Genomic DNA, 15,092 nt, shown 5'->3' with positions numbered 1-15,092 from the left:
CTTTTTGTTGTGTTTATGTGTTCCATATATGTGGGGTTAGTGACTGCCTCCACTTGTTGTTCTTGCACTCCTCCCATTCTGCCCTGGGTGATTTTAATCAGTTCAATGCTGGATCCTACCATCCCCAGGTATATATGTAGGCTTAGTCCCAGTTCTGGGTGTATGTGCAGCGTAGGTTCCCACCTTACAGAGGTCGCCTTGTCGTGGCAGGTGGGCTAACACTTTTTGATCAAAATGTGCACTAAGAACCTCCCTATTTGTAAGTAGATTTAGCTTTAGTGCATATTTATTTATATTTAGTGGTTTAGGTGGCATTAGTGTTCGCAGGGTGCTGTCGCCATTTTTTGTCTGCTGTATTTCTGCAGTCACAGGTGTTCTTGCACCTGCATACATTTTGTATCATTTAGTTGGAATGTGCTGTTCAACTTTTTGTTGTGTTTATGTGTTCCATATATGTGGGGTTAGTGACTGCCTCCACTTGTTGTTCTTGCACTCCTCCCATTCTGCCCTGGGTGATTTTAATCAGTTCAATGCTGGATCCTACCATCCCCAGGTATATATGTAGGCTTAGTCCCAGTTCTGGGTGTATGTGCAGCGTAGGTTCCCACCTTACAGAGGTCGCCTTGTCGTGGCAGGTGGGCTAACACTTTTTGATCAAAATGTGCACTAAGAACCTCCCTATTTGTAAGTAGATTTAGCTTTAGTGCATATTTATTTATATTTAGTGGTTTAGGTGGCATTAGTGTTCGCAGGGTGCTGTCGCCATTTTTTGTCTGCTGTATTTCTGCAGTCACAGGTGTTCTTGCACCTGCATACATTTTGTATCATTTAGTTGGAATGTGCTGTTCAACTTTTTGTTGTGTTTATGTGTTCCATATATGTGGGGTTAGTGACTGCCTCCACTTGTTGTTCTTGCACTCCTCCCATTCTGCCCTGGGTGATTTTAATCAGTTCAATGCTGGATCCTACCATCCCCAGGTATATATGTAGGCTTAGTCCCAGTTCTGGGTGTATGTGCAGCGTAGGTTCCCACCTTACAGAGGTCGCCTTGTCGTGGCAGGTGGGCTAACACTTTTTGATCAAAATGTGCACTAAGAACCTCCCTATTTGTAAGTAGATTTAGCTTTAGTGCATATTTATTTATATTTAGTGGTTTAGGTGGCATTAGTGTTCGCAGGGTGCTGTCGCCATTTTTTGTCTGCTGTATTTCTGCAGTCACAGGTGTTCTTGCACCTGCATACATTTTGTATCATTTAGTTGGAATGTGCTGTTCAACTTTTTGTTGTGTTTATGTGTTCCATATATGTGGGGTTAGTGACTGCCTCCACTTGTTGTTCTTGCACTCCTCCCATTCTGCCCTGGGTGATTTTAATCAGTTCAATGCTGGATCCTACCATCCCCAGGTATATATGTAGGCTTAGTCCCAGTTCTGGGTGTATGTGCAGCGTAGGTTCCCACCTTACAGAGGTCGCCTTGTCGTGGCAGGTGGGCTAACACTTTTTGATCAAAATGTGCACTAAGAACCTCCCTATTTGTAAGTAGATTTAGCTTTAGTGCATATTTATTTATATTTAGTGGTTTAGGTGGCATTAGTGTTCGCAGGGTGCTGTCGCCATTTTTTGTCTGCTGTATTTCTGCAGTCACAGGTGTTCTTGCACCTGCATACATTTTGTATCATTTAGTTGGAATGTGCTGTTCAACTTTTTGTTGTGTTTATGTGTTCCATATATGTGGGGTTAGTGACTGCCTCCACTTGTTGTTCTTGCACTCCTCCCATTCTGCCCTGGGTGATTTTAATCAGTTCAATGCTGGATCCTACCATCCCCAGGTATATATGTAGGCTTAGTCCCAGTTCTGGGTGTATGTGCAGCGTAGGTTCCCACCTTACAGAGGTCGCCTTGTCGTGGCAGGTGGGCTAACACTTTTTGATCAAAATGTGCACTAAGAACCTCCCTATTTGTAAGTAGATTTAGCTTTAGTGCATATTTATTTATATTTAGTGGTTTAGGTGGCATTAGTGTTCGCAGGGTGCTGTCGCCATTTTTTGTCTGCTGTATTTCTGCAGTCACAGGTGTTCTTGCACCTGCATACATTTTGTATCATTTAGTTGGAATGTGCTGTTCAACTTTTTGTTGTGTTTATGTGTTCCATATATGTGGGGTTAGTGACTGCCTCCACTTGTTGTTCTTGCACTCCTCCCATTCTGCCCTGGGTGATTTTAATCAGTTCAATGCTGGATCCTACCATCCCCAGGTATATATGTAGGCTTAGTCCCAGTTCTGGGTGTATGTGCAGCGTAGGTTCCCACCTTACAGAGGTCGCCTTGTCGTGGCAGGTGGGCTAACACTTTTTGATCAAAATGTGCACTAAGAACCTCCCTATTTGTAAGTAGATTTAGCTTTAGTGCATATTTATTTATATTTAGTGGTTTAGGTGGCATTAGTGTTCGCAGGGTGCTGTCGCCATTTTTTGTCTGCTGTATTTCTGCAGTCACAGGTGTTCTTGCACCTGCATACATTTTGTATCATTTAGTTGGAATGTGCTGTTCAACTTTTTGTTGTGTTTATGTGTTCCATATATGTGGGGTTAGTGACTGCCTCCACTTGTTGTTCTTGCACTCCTCCCATTCTGCCCTGGGTGATTTTAATCAGTTCAATGCTGGATCCTACCATCCCCAGGTATATATGTAGGCTTAGTCCCAGTTCTGGGTGTATGTGCAGCGTAGGTTCCCACCTTACAGAGGTCGCCTTGTCGTGGCAGGTGGGCTAACACTTTTTGATCAAAATGTGCACTAAGAACCTCCCTATTTGTAAGTAGATTTAGCTTTAGTGCATATTTATTTATATTTAGTGGTTTAGGTGGCATTAGTGTTCGCAGGGTGCTGTCGCCATTTTTTGTCTGCTGTATTTCTGCAGTCACAGGTGTTCTTGCACCTGCATACATTTTGTATCATTTAGTTGGAATGTGCTGTTCAACTTTTTGTTGTGTTTATGTGTTCCATATATGTGGGGTTAGTGACTGCCTCCACTTGTTGTTCTTGCACTCCTCCCATTCTGCCCTGGGTGATTTTAATCAGTTCAATGCTGGATCCTACCATCCCCAGGTATATATGTAGGCTTAGTCCCAGTTCTGGGTGTATGTGCAGCGTAGGTTCCCACCTTACAGAGGTCGCCTTGTCGTGGCAGGTGGGCTAACACTTTTTGATCAAAATGTGCACTAAGAACCTCCCTATTTGTAAGTAGATTTAGCTTTAGTGCATATTTATTTATATTTAGTGGTTTAGGTGGCATTAGTGTTCGCAGGGTGCTGTCGCCATTTTTTGTCTGCTGTATTTCTGCAGTCACAGGTGTTCTTGCACCTGCATACATTTTGTATCATTTAGTTGGAATGTGCTGTTCAACTTTTTGTTGTGTTTATGTGTTCCATATATGTGGGGTTAGTGACTGCCTCCACTTGTTGTTCTTGCACTCCTCCCATTCTGCCCTGGGTGATTTTAATCAGTTCAATGCTGGATCCTACCATCCCCAGGTATATATGTAGGCTTAGTCCCAGTTCTGGGTGTATGTGCAGCGTAGGTTCCCACCTTACAGAGGTCGCCTTGTCGTGGCAGGTGGGCTAACACTTTTTGATCAAAATGTGCACTAAGAACCTCCCTATTTGTAAGTAGATTTAGCTTTAGTGCATATTTATTTATATTTAGTGGTTTAGGTGGCATTAGTGTTCGCAGGGTGCTGTCGCCATTTTTTGTCTGCTGTATTTCTGCAGTCACAGGTGTTCTTGCACCTGCATACATTTTGTATCATTTAGTTGGAATGTGCTGTTCAACTTTTTGTTGTGTTTATGTGTTCCATATATGTGGGGTTAGTGACTGCCTCCACTTGTTGTTCTTGCACTCCTCCCATTCTGCCCTGGGTGATTTTAATCAGTTCAATGCTGGATCCTACCATCCCCAGGTATATATGTAGGCTTAGTCCCAGTTCTGGGTGTATGTGCAGCGTAGGTTCCCACCTTACAGAGGTCGCCTTGTCGTGGCAGGTGGGCTAACACTTTTTGATCAAAATGTGCACTAAGAACCTCCCTATTTGTAAGTAGATTTAGCTTTAGTGCATATTTATTTATATTTAGTGGTTTAGGTGGCATTAGTGTTCGCAGGGTGCTGTCGCCATTTTTTGTCTGCTAAATCTCAGTACAGTCACTTAAATAGAGTCAGCTATATTATATCTCTTATAGGAATATGCCAGGCATGCAAATATTCCTGTTTTAATTGGTGTACAGAGAGTGGGATTGTGGTTATTAACTTTTGCCGGATATTGTCTTATTAGGCAGATGTTGAGGAATGTATACCGGTTTATAGCTATAATATACTCATGGAGCACATTATACAGTTATAGCAAACCTGAGTTTGTCAGATGTATTAGTGTAGAGTTGTTATGTGTCATAACCTATCACTATGTTTGCAATTGTATGTAGGACTACACAATGCAAGAAATCCAACCTGTCCAAATCTATATTGTCCCACATACAATGAACCACCATAGAGAAGGGGGGGGGGGGGGGGGTCTGGCAGCTCCCACAGATTGTCTATTTAAAGGTATTAGGAATATCTTATGTCCGTAGACAACTGAAATGAGCACATTATCATAATTCAAGACAGTTATCAGAGCGCACAAATGATGGAGCCCCCAAAGAGTTAACAAATTCAGCTCTGCTACATTTGTATGGAACAAACACATACTGATTTAGAAAAATGGGCTCAGTCAAGTAAAGAAGACCAAGCGCAACAGCTTCTTTTATATTTTAAGCAGCAAGTTCTAAGTCGCAAAGGCGTTTAAAGCCGTGATGCAAAGACTCTACAGAAATGTGCTGGGTAAGCGTTCACGAGCAATGTAAATGCAAAACTCCTCTGACATAGAAATGGATAAGCTTAGGGAACAATGTATGCACTGCTCACAGAGCAGATCTGCTCTAATGTGACAGGAATCCAGCATTTACAATGTCTGCAGTACACTGGCGTGACTGGCATGAAAGAGCCAGGTCCCTTCACTGTATAGAATGTCAAACGCCCATATGACATAGTTCTGACTTAGGTCCAGTCTGGACCAAATGTAGAATTAAATTCTTGTTATTTAGGAATTAATCCAGAGCAAAAGTTTGATGTCTGTGATATAACTTGTGTGCATAAAACCAAATGCACAGGCTAAACAGCAGGCAATGTATGCAGCACAGTATTGAATGTAACAGTCTCTGCTGTGTAAGCACTGATACATGCATGCAAACACTGCTGTCATTTCACAGGGAGGGGATGTCTATGTAGAGCGCAGATGGTATTGCTGGGGGATTTCAAATCTATAGAAGTGATGTGTACAGAAGGCTGCATTAAAGAATTACCAGTGTATTTGGCATTCAGTTGCACTTTCGGATCCTATTTTTTTTTAATCAGCACCAGCTATGATGAAAATCCCATATAAACAGTTCAGTGGGGAGTAAACCGCTTCTAGTGTTCGATAGATCAGCTGGGCAGTGTATTTAAAATGCTCTATTACTTGTATAGTAGAATTGCTGAGAAGGCTAAAAGAACAATAAATACAAATATATATATATATATATATATATATATATATTTATTTATTTGATGATATTCGGAGAAAAAGATGTTTCAGACTAAAATGGTCCAATTTTGGACACGAAAGATTGTTTAAGGTGGCTGCCTGAAGACGGATTAAAAATAGATATGACATGTTGGATATTTCCAGCCATTACTTGGAGGCTATTGCTGAATGATGAATGAAGAAGACATGCACAGCTAGAGATGGGTGGGGAATGTAGCATCTTACACAAAGGTATCTATCTGTGCACACTTGTGTCTATGGGTTAATGTCAAGGGCAATGTAGTCTAATATTCTGATGACCTCCTCCTGTTCATTAGATTTTAAAGTAGTGTGCTTCATCCTGTGTATTTTGCAAGACTACAACTCCCAGCATGTCCTGACTTTGAAACAGCTGGCCACAGGTTGGAGGAACACTGCTTTAAAAGGTATGTGGCAACTAACTAATATGTAACCTCATAAAACCGATGCGAGACTTCAAAACACTAATTGAAAGCTAGTTTTAAGCAACAGGCATCTGTTACACTGTAATTATATGTTATGCTTTGCTGCAAGCAGCAGTGAATCTGAAAAGGGAGGCAACTGCACTGACAGCAATGTACACAATATATCAGAGCTCTACCTCTTCACATCAGGCAGCCAGAGCTGAATTTAGAATGTAGATTTAAAGGTGATACTTCAGGTGAAGCTGATGATCTGGAATACATTCTGTTAATGAGCCAGCAGCGTGTGATGTGTGCTGTTTAACCATTTCATAGCCATGTGCCCCCCAGCACTGCAACTGCATCAGATGGGACCAAATCTAACTGGATATGTAATGCTATTTATAGATGGCAGAATAAAGATACAAAGCAAAGATCTTAAGTTAGAAGGGCACATTAAAGTCTTGGAAAGTAGCAGCTATTGGATTACTGGTTGTTATATATTAGATTGCACGGTCTATGGATACATGGGTGTATGTGAATACTTACAGGTGAGGTTCTTCACCAATTTTGTGCATGCTCAGTTTGATGACTGGTCATTTGCCACTATGCCAACACGCCCATGCAAAAATAACCAACATGTCCATCTTATCCTGATTGCTGCCACAATTATGGAAGGTCATTTGTCCAAAATTTCCAGCTGAACTGTCCCTTTTCATGGCTATATCATCTAGTGGGCATGAGCAGCCGGACTCTGGCATGTACATAAGACAGTCAAATCAAATATTTATCATCAGCCATAAAAAAAATACAAAAACAACTTGTAGTCTAGAGATTATACAAGGTTCTCCGGGCATTCACCCATGCCAACAACATGTCTGGGCGCCTCTCATATGCAACAAGTACATAACAAGCATCAGAGGTACTCACAGCACGCAGCTCCCGGGTACGATCCTTCATCCTCACCCCTCAAAGGGCCACTGGTCTTCCGGAGACAAAGAGTGACAGATGTCTGCTCAACCTTTCACTAGGATTCTCAATGTCTATCGGTCACACTGTATGTGCATCCTATAGATAAATATAGGTCAACCTCTACGGACTCCGCTACCACTATATACTCTCTTATGGTAGCTTTATGAGCGATCTGATGTGCTTAGACAGTCTGCCTATACATTCTAACGCTAGATCTGTTCTCCCTCTCTATTAGAGTAGATTGCTATAGATGGTTAATATACATGCTGGCCATCGATTCACGATCGCTGCTCTCTGTAGCACAAAGCCGACTCCTTGCAGCAATCACATCCCGTCTGCTGAGCACAGTTGTCTCCTGCGATCACATCCTCCCCTATCTTCCTCTCTGTCAGAGGATTGTGGGTAGAGGCGGGGCTTCTGCTGTGTGTGTGCAACAGTGTTTCTAATAAGTGATACCTGTTCATCGTGTGCGATTAATCGGTGACGTCACAAGTGGTCGGGGATGGGAGCTGGCCGGGGTGCTGAACAAGAACAACCACATCAATGCATGGCTGACAAGGATTAGCAAAGAGCATAAAAAGTGCACTATATACAGAGCTATTCTTCCTGGGAGAATACCCCCATCACCCTCTTCATACACATAACTGAGATGTTGTCTATGCCATCAGCTGTCAAACTTGTATCCATCATCATTCACATGTTCACACTCAGGATGCTGAAGTTTCTCATTCACACAGGCAATAGGTTGTAATGCCTGGGATATAATACAAAAGTTAAAAAACAACCTAGTGCATAAAACTGAAATAGCAACACTTTCAATGGCTTTTACTTCTTTAAATTACCTTTGTGCTGCCCAAAAAAAAAAAAGGACCTGCCTATAATTCAGTTATTGAAATTGGTCTAAAGTGGTTCTTGGTTTGAAACTGGCAACAAAAAGGGTAAAGAGATGAATATGTAAATGGTGTTTACAAAGGGTTAAATGACGCCTGCCACTGATTTCAACCTACTAAATACTCACAATGAGAGAAGCTTTTATAGAATTCAGTTGAATCCAGATTGGTCCAAAGGGATTTTGGGCATTAAAACGTGCATCAAATATTTTTCTAGTTGTTTGAATAAATAACTCATGTTTTAAAAAGGGTTAAACAACCTTGGATCATTGATTATAGAAGGGACAGAGACGCCAATTTAACCAAATGACTTGGGGTTCTCGAAGCGTTAAATGACCAGGGTCCACTGATTTCTCACAGTACATCAACAGATAGCAGGACCCCATGTAGCTTGAGGCCAGACTGGTCCGAAATGATTCCGGACGTTATAACTGTCGTCACAGTGGAAAGAGAAGCTATTTATAGCCATTTGAATAAATTACTATTAACCCCTTCACTACCCTAGACCACCAGGAACGCTCACTAAACCCTCCACTACTTTAGTCTATCAGGGAACCTGGTATCAACCCCTTCTCTGACCTTGACCACTAGATATGCTAATATTAACACCTTAGCTACCCAAGACCACCAGGGTTGGTACAATTAACCTCAATAGACCACCAGGTAGGCAACATTATGCTTTGTCAGGGGGCTCATAAATACTATGGGCTGATTTATTTAGGCGCTGTGTACTGTACACACTGTAATACCTAGTGTTATATAGTGTCTAGATGCAAAACACTATAAAACAATTTACCTGGATGCTATGTGGCACTGTGTATCTAGCTGCGGTATGGCTTATCTGTTTTGCAGAACCCATATTAGAGGAAACAGTGGCCAGGTCTCTATCTCGGTGGCCAGGGGCAAAGCAATAGGGGGTAACGAGGTAGCAGTTGACCCCCAGCCCTGTTGCTTGAGGGGTGCTCAACGGCACATAAGAAGATACCAGTATTATAAATAGCACATAGTTGATAGGGGCACTGTAATTGGTTTTGCTATGGGCCCCAGGAGTATTAAGTTATGCCCCTGTGGCCGACTCCCTAGCGACAAAACTTAGTGGGAACATTGGGTCAGGCTGGATATGAAATATTCCTATTCCTGTCTATGTATGCATATGTAGTTTGAGAATCCAGAGGTCATTTAACCCTTTGAAAACACCAGTTACTTTTAACATAGCTAAAAATATTTTCGATCTCACTTTGATGCCATTGTTAACATGCTGAACCACTGTGTGCCATCCTACAGTCAGATAAATGTTTTGCATGGTCATCCTACCTATGTACATTCAGTATCTCAGGGTCCTCTAACCCTTTGAAAACACCAGTTACTTGTACAAAATAATCTTTTCTGCCCACTTGTAAACTGGATTCAACTAAATTTTGTGCAATGGCCTTCTGTGTATGTAAAGTGAAAAATCACTGGCATAAGGTAGTTTAGCCCTTTGAAAACCTTTGCAGAATACATGGCATAGACAGGATGTATATTTTCTGCACATGAGCATATAGCCTATAGTTTTACTAAGAATACTGGATCAATGGCAATGTAGCAGTGGAAAGTGACTAACATCAAACTCAGCACCTAAATACAGGATAGAAAGGTAAATATTTAAATGTGGTGTAGACACTGGGACCGGCTGGCCCTGTTATGTGGGCACTTTGGCTAGCTCTCCCTGTTATGTGGGCACTTTGGCTAGCTGGCCCTGTTATGTGGGCAATTTGGCTGGCAGGCCCTGTTATGTGGGCACTTTGGCTAGCTGGCCCTGTTATGTGGGCACTTTGGCTAGCTGGCCCTGTTATGTGGGTACTTTGGCTAGCTGGCCCTGTTATGTGGGCACTTTGGCTAGCTGGCCCTGTTATGTGGGCACTTTGGCTAGCTGGCACTGTTATGTGGGCACTTTGGCTAGCTGGCCCTGTTATGTGGGCACTTTGGCTAGCTGGCCCTGTTATGTGGGCACTTTGGCTAGCTGGCCCTGTTATGTGGGCACTTTGGCTAGCTGGCCCTGTTATGTGGGCACTTTGGCTAGCTGGCCCTGTTATGTGGGCACTTTGGCTAGCTGGCCCTGTTATGTGGGCACTTTGGCTAGCTGGCCCTGTTATGTGGGCACTTTGGCTAGCTGGCCCTGTTATGTGGGCACTCTGGCTGGCTAGCACTTTTAGGGGACAATGTTGCTTGCTGGCACTGTTATAAAAAAATGTTTGGGGTGCCGTGGTTGATTAGTACCATTATGGGGCACTGCGGCATGCTGGCACATTGCTATAGGGCATGCAAGACCACAGTTTCAAAAATAGCTTATTTATTGTAATTCAATGTTGTTAGTAGATGAATACTTTTTACAGATACAAAGTCACAAAGATCTATTGTAAATGTTTTGTCGTCCTGGTGTCACTCTTACTCATTTTTACACTTCAGTGATGGACATTATTAGTTGCAATGTTCCACGCGATTTAGCCAGTGAATATTTTATGATCTGTTCTTTTGTGGAAATGTAGTCCGTGTAATCTGTTGGAATAACATGTATAGCTGTTTGTACATATAGGTTAACCAGCTCTGTATACAGATGGATATATAACAGCTGAACACATGAACAAAGAAGAATAACAAGACAATCCAAGGATCAGTTTTCAATTTATGGAAGGAAGCACTGGGTTTTATGTTGTTCTTCAATACTATGTTGCTGGTTTTATATTGATATAAAGTATTATAACTTTAAAGATTTTCTCAAGTGAAAGTTAAGCTTTGCATTGTTCTGTTCTTCTTTTTGGTAATAGCTGGGTAAATGTACTTTTAAATGATTTGTGTGAATGTTTTAGTTGTCTTTCAGCCATCATTATATGTAGTATACATTTATAAAAAAATTATATATATATATATTCCCCAATGGCAAGGTAAAGGAAATTCTACCTTTCTTTAGTACTGTGTGTGGTGTAGTGGTAATTCCGTCTAAGTGTATGTTCACACGGAGGAATCTTGCAGGCGGAATCAGCCGTGGATTCTACAGCAAAATTCTGCATCCTATTCATTTCAATGGGACTCGGGCGGTTCTTTTTCCCGTTAGCTGATTATTTCAGCTGGCGGGAAAAAGAAGCATCCTGCTCGATATTCGGGCAGATTCCGCTAGAACCTCCCATTGATGTCAATAGGAAGGGAGAAATAGTTCCGCAGTGGAATTTGCGTCGGGCCCCGCCACGCAAGATCCGCCGTGTGAACTAGCCCTAAGCCTTTGCACTGGTTTCTTTGACTTGGTCCATTGTTTTATTTTTATATTGTGTTTGTTGGTGTGTGGACATGAATGCAGATCGCTGGGAGGCAAACAAAAGGACAAAAAGACAGACAAAGACAAAGAGTGTAGACCAAAATAGTCATATGCCTTTTATTTTTATGACCTAATACAGGGGGGGGGGGGGGGGGGGGCATTCCAGGTTTTTACATTAAGGCCTCATGGTTACTTTTTGCATCTCTGATTTAAATATACATGTTTCGAAAACTTGCTAAGAAAAAAGGCTGCCAGGATACTTTGGGCATATGAGGGACATATATTTAAACCTCTATTTATATACATAGGTCTGTAGTCTCAAAGGAGTGCTCAAAAGTACTACAGATATAAAAAGTAAAAATTCAAATAGCTAAAGAAGATTTTAGTCATCAATTACTTTCTAGAGGGTAGAATTCCCTTTTAGAGGAGATGTTCCTCTTCATATGCATGGGGAGACCAGCCTGGCTTCTTTCCATCTTACTGAAATCCTCATAGCATCTTTTGTCGATGCATCATCAATGTCCCGCGTCCCCCTGTCCCACATTTTTTAGAAAGTGATGCCAACCGGCATGATATAGGAAATAGTGAATCCAATATTTATTTCATTTGGATGTCATCAGTTTCTGCATAAGACTGTTCACATCTGCATTGGTATTCTTGCCATGACAGAAAGCCATTATGCCAGAATGAACAAATCATAAGAGAGTTAAATAGAAAAACATCTTTGACTTCACATTTCCATTGGTTATAGCAATCACTTGGAGATAACCAAAATCCTTGAAACGTAATCGGTTAAAAAATTTCAATCATTATCTTTGTGCCCGCCAATCATGTACGTACACAATGAGAAGGAATACGGATTAGTTGGAGAAGAGTCTCAGTTCACGCTGTTAATTTCAACATAAGGGTAGCAATCGCTTTACAGAGAAGAGAACATGTAAAGTCTTTTGTGGCAGGAGAATTTATAGTAGAAGCAGTTTAAGCATGAGTCATTTGATTGTGCCATTGTCTCTTTTTTAATCTTGTTTTTTAAGTTTTTTTCCTTTGTTCATAGAAAAGGATAAAATATTGTACTAGTGGTTAGTCATACAACTATTGCATATTACAATGGGCTAAAGGCATGTGAAGTCGTGCCAGTGTTGCCCATAGCTACGAATTAGATTCCAGCTTTCATCTGCCCAGTCCACATTTAAAAATGAAAGAAATAATCTGTTTGGTTGCTATGGACAATACTGACACTTTTTTCAATTAGATTTTATGCATGAGGTCCATGGTTTTTCCACCCAAAATTATGTGATATGCCACTTAAACTCAAACAATGAGTTAGTGTAACTCAGTCAGTATCCTCATCTTCCGACCTCTGTTCTTGTTAGTGAGCGCATGTTGCATGTGAGATGGATGTTGCTGGGCGGCCTGGCAAAGAATTATCCATTTCAATTAGGAAGGATTTCTACTGCACATGCACTGTCTTATTAGACAAAAATACCGGCACTTGCTATTGCCGGTAAAATTATTTTACTTGCACCGGCATCCCAGTGTAAGTACTGGTTGGGCTGGGGGTTCACCAGCCTGGTAGCAAACCTATACACAATATATTAGGGAACTACATTATACACTGTGGAGTCACATTATTATGACCTCCTCCTACTTTCGACGTCGGCAGCACGTAATCCATGAAGGAAGTGATGTGTCGTGGGCTGGCTTGGTGGGTATATAAGGTGTGCGATAGGCTGTCTGAACACATATCACTTGTTGTTTCCATGGGTAAAAGGGGCGATTTATCAGAATTGCAAAAAGGTATGATTGTTGGCTTTCAGGCCAAGGGTGGCAGTATTTCTAGAACAGCGCTGTGGACTCCTCGCGTGCTGCTGTGGTGAAAGTGTATCGTGAGTGGACAAATGGCACCATTGGGAATAACCGATGTGGAAACTGCGGAGCACCACATACTATTGATGTGAGAGGTGAACGTTGGCTTACCTCCTCTCTGTTCAGAACATTTTTGCTTATAGGCTCTCCAACATTTGGTACTTTTTGTAAATGACAATACATGAAGTTCAGGGGTCATCGTAAGGGGCCTCCAAGTCTTTTTAAAAATAGTGATTAAACTAAATGCGGATTATATAACAGATACACCATACCGTGTAACATGGTTGCAGTAATTTTTCTGTGTGATGTCACCGTCTGCTCCAAATGATGTCATCCTGTTAGCATCTTACAATCAAACAACATCACTTCCTGTCTCAGTGACCACAGAGCCTCGGCTGTCATGAGCACAGGGAATAATTTAAATAGGGGTCTGGAAGAGAATAGGGCAGGGAATCCCATCCATGAAGCCAGAAGCAGTGAAGGAAAATGCTTGGCCAGTCCTTGGCCAAGTTTGAAGTACACGTCCTTTAGCAAGGGGTTGGAATACAGATAAGTAGAAAATAAAAGGTGGTAATGTGCATAGAAGGAAAGGTTTTGTTAGCTTATTAAAGTGTCGATTTTCTGGGAAATGAGCATAGGCTGTGAGAGATTGAGATTTGTAGCTTCTCCAGGCATTCTGCCCATAGCAGCACATCTTATAGACCACCCTTAGATATCCAGATGAGGTATGTATGCATAGAACTCTTTTTATGCATTCCTCATCTTGGATACACTAGATGCAAACAAACATATCAATATACTCTAACCGACTGAATTGCTACAGAAAATATATTGCAAGCTTTGAGCACATCCTGTACTTTTCCAAACTTTAAGGCCACATGCACACGATGCGAGTTACGCACTGATTTGCATCGCGAAATCCGCAGCATAATACAGCACCAGCAAAGAAAATTAGATTTCAAGTATTCTCATCTACACCTTGCAGAATGTATCCACACCTGAATTGACCTGTGTTGCGTATTTTTAAATCCGCATCATGTCAATTTATCATGCACAAAAATCGACAGCATAAATACTGCACTTATTTCTGTATAAAAAAGTAAAAACCGCACATCAAATTATACAACGTGTGAATGCAGCCTTAGAGTGTGTTTTTGAACATACATGATCATTTCCCCACAAGCAAGGGAATATTTTTGGGGTAGACTTATTTTGAGCCCACACATGGTTTATTGCACTTTACTTTACTCTCTATATGTACTTTCCATTTATGTCATTTTTACTATTTAACCTTTCTTCAGACTGCTTTGAAATACAGGTTTCCATCCTTCTTGAAAGCAAAGATCGCCCCCTGAGAAGACCAACCTTTCCTGCATGGAACTAATATAACAGTCCAGTAAGAATGAATCTATTCATCTCAGTTCTTTGACAAGAAAAAAGATCTTTCTGTAGCCATTATGCAATTCTACCGTGAACAGCAAAATCAATGGGGAAGCAAAAAAAAAATGGTACCCAGTGATCCCACAGATAAATGGACACCAAGTGAGATATAATGTAAGAAGGCAGCTGAGTTAATGAATAGCAAAAGCTCAGAAAACGTCTAGATGATTATCACAAAGGCTAAAATACTGTTGAGGTAAGTAGATGTAGAATATTATTGAAAGAGTATAATCGTTAGGGTGTTTACTACGCAGTGGCTAAGAGTCTTTTCACTCCCCGTTTAGAGGTATACAACCAGAGAAGATGTCACCTGTGAGTCACTGTATTGACTGTATGGTATTCATTTATATGGTCTACAGAGCGCCTGTGTAGGACTGGTATCTACCACTATATGGTCACTGCATGGTGGTAATATCGGTCCTAATATAGTGGTTGTATTCAGTAACAAAATGGTGGAATTATTCAGTCACTATGTCGTGGTAATATGCGGTCATGGTGTGAAGGTATTTTATTCAGTATCTGTATGGTGATATTATTCAGTCACTATGTGGTGGTAATATGCAGTCAAGGTGTGGAGGTATTTTATTCAGTAACAGTATGGTGA

At 41.3% G+C, this 15,092-nt stretch overlaps 1 protein-coding gene across 2 annotated transcripts in view; it reads right to left on the bottom strand.

Annotated features, from left to right (window-relative positions):
- The window catches only part of STX1A (syntaxin 1A), a 129,258-nt gene extending 121,853 nt beyond the window's left edge, over nucleotides 1-7,405 (bottom strand). The window contains exon 1 of one of the 2 annotated variants that reach the window (XM_075854119.1): nucleotides 6,959-7,405. In XM_075854119.1, the coding sequence (XP_075710234.1) occupies nucleotides 6,959-6,988 (30 nt within the window). In that variant the 5' untranslated portion in view covers nucleotides 6,989-7,405. The remainder of the gene's footprint in view (nucleotides 1-6,958) is intronic. The other variant, XM_075854118.1, reaches the window with a different exon arrangement.
- Nucleotides 7,406-15,092: the final 7,687 nt, after the last annotated feature.

This window comes from Rhinoderma darwinii, chromosome 2 (assembly GCF_050947455.1).
Source record: "Rhinoderma darwinii isolate aRhiDar2 chromosome 2, aRhiDar2.hap1, whole genome shotgun sequence".
Lineage (NCBI taxonomy): Eukaryota > Metazoa > Chordata > Amphibia > Anura > Rhinodermatidae > Rhinoderma > Rhinoderma darwinii.
This window is presented reverse-complemented; position numbering and strand designations above follow the sequence as displayed.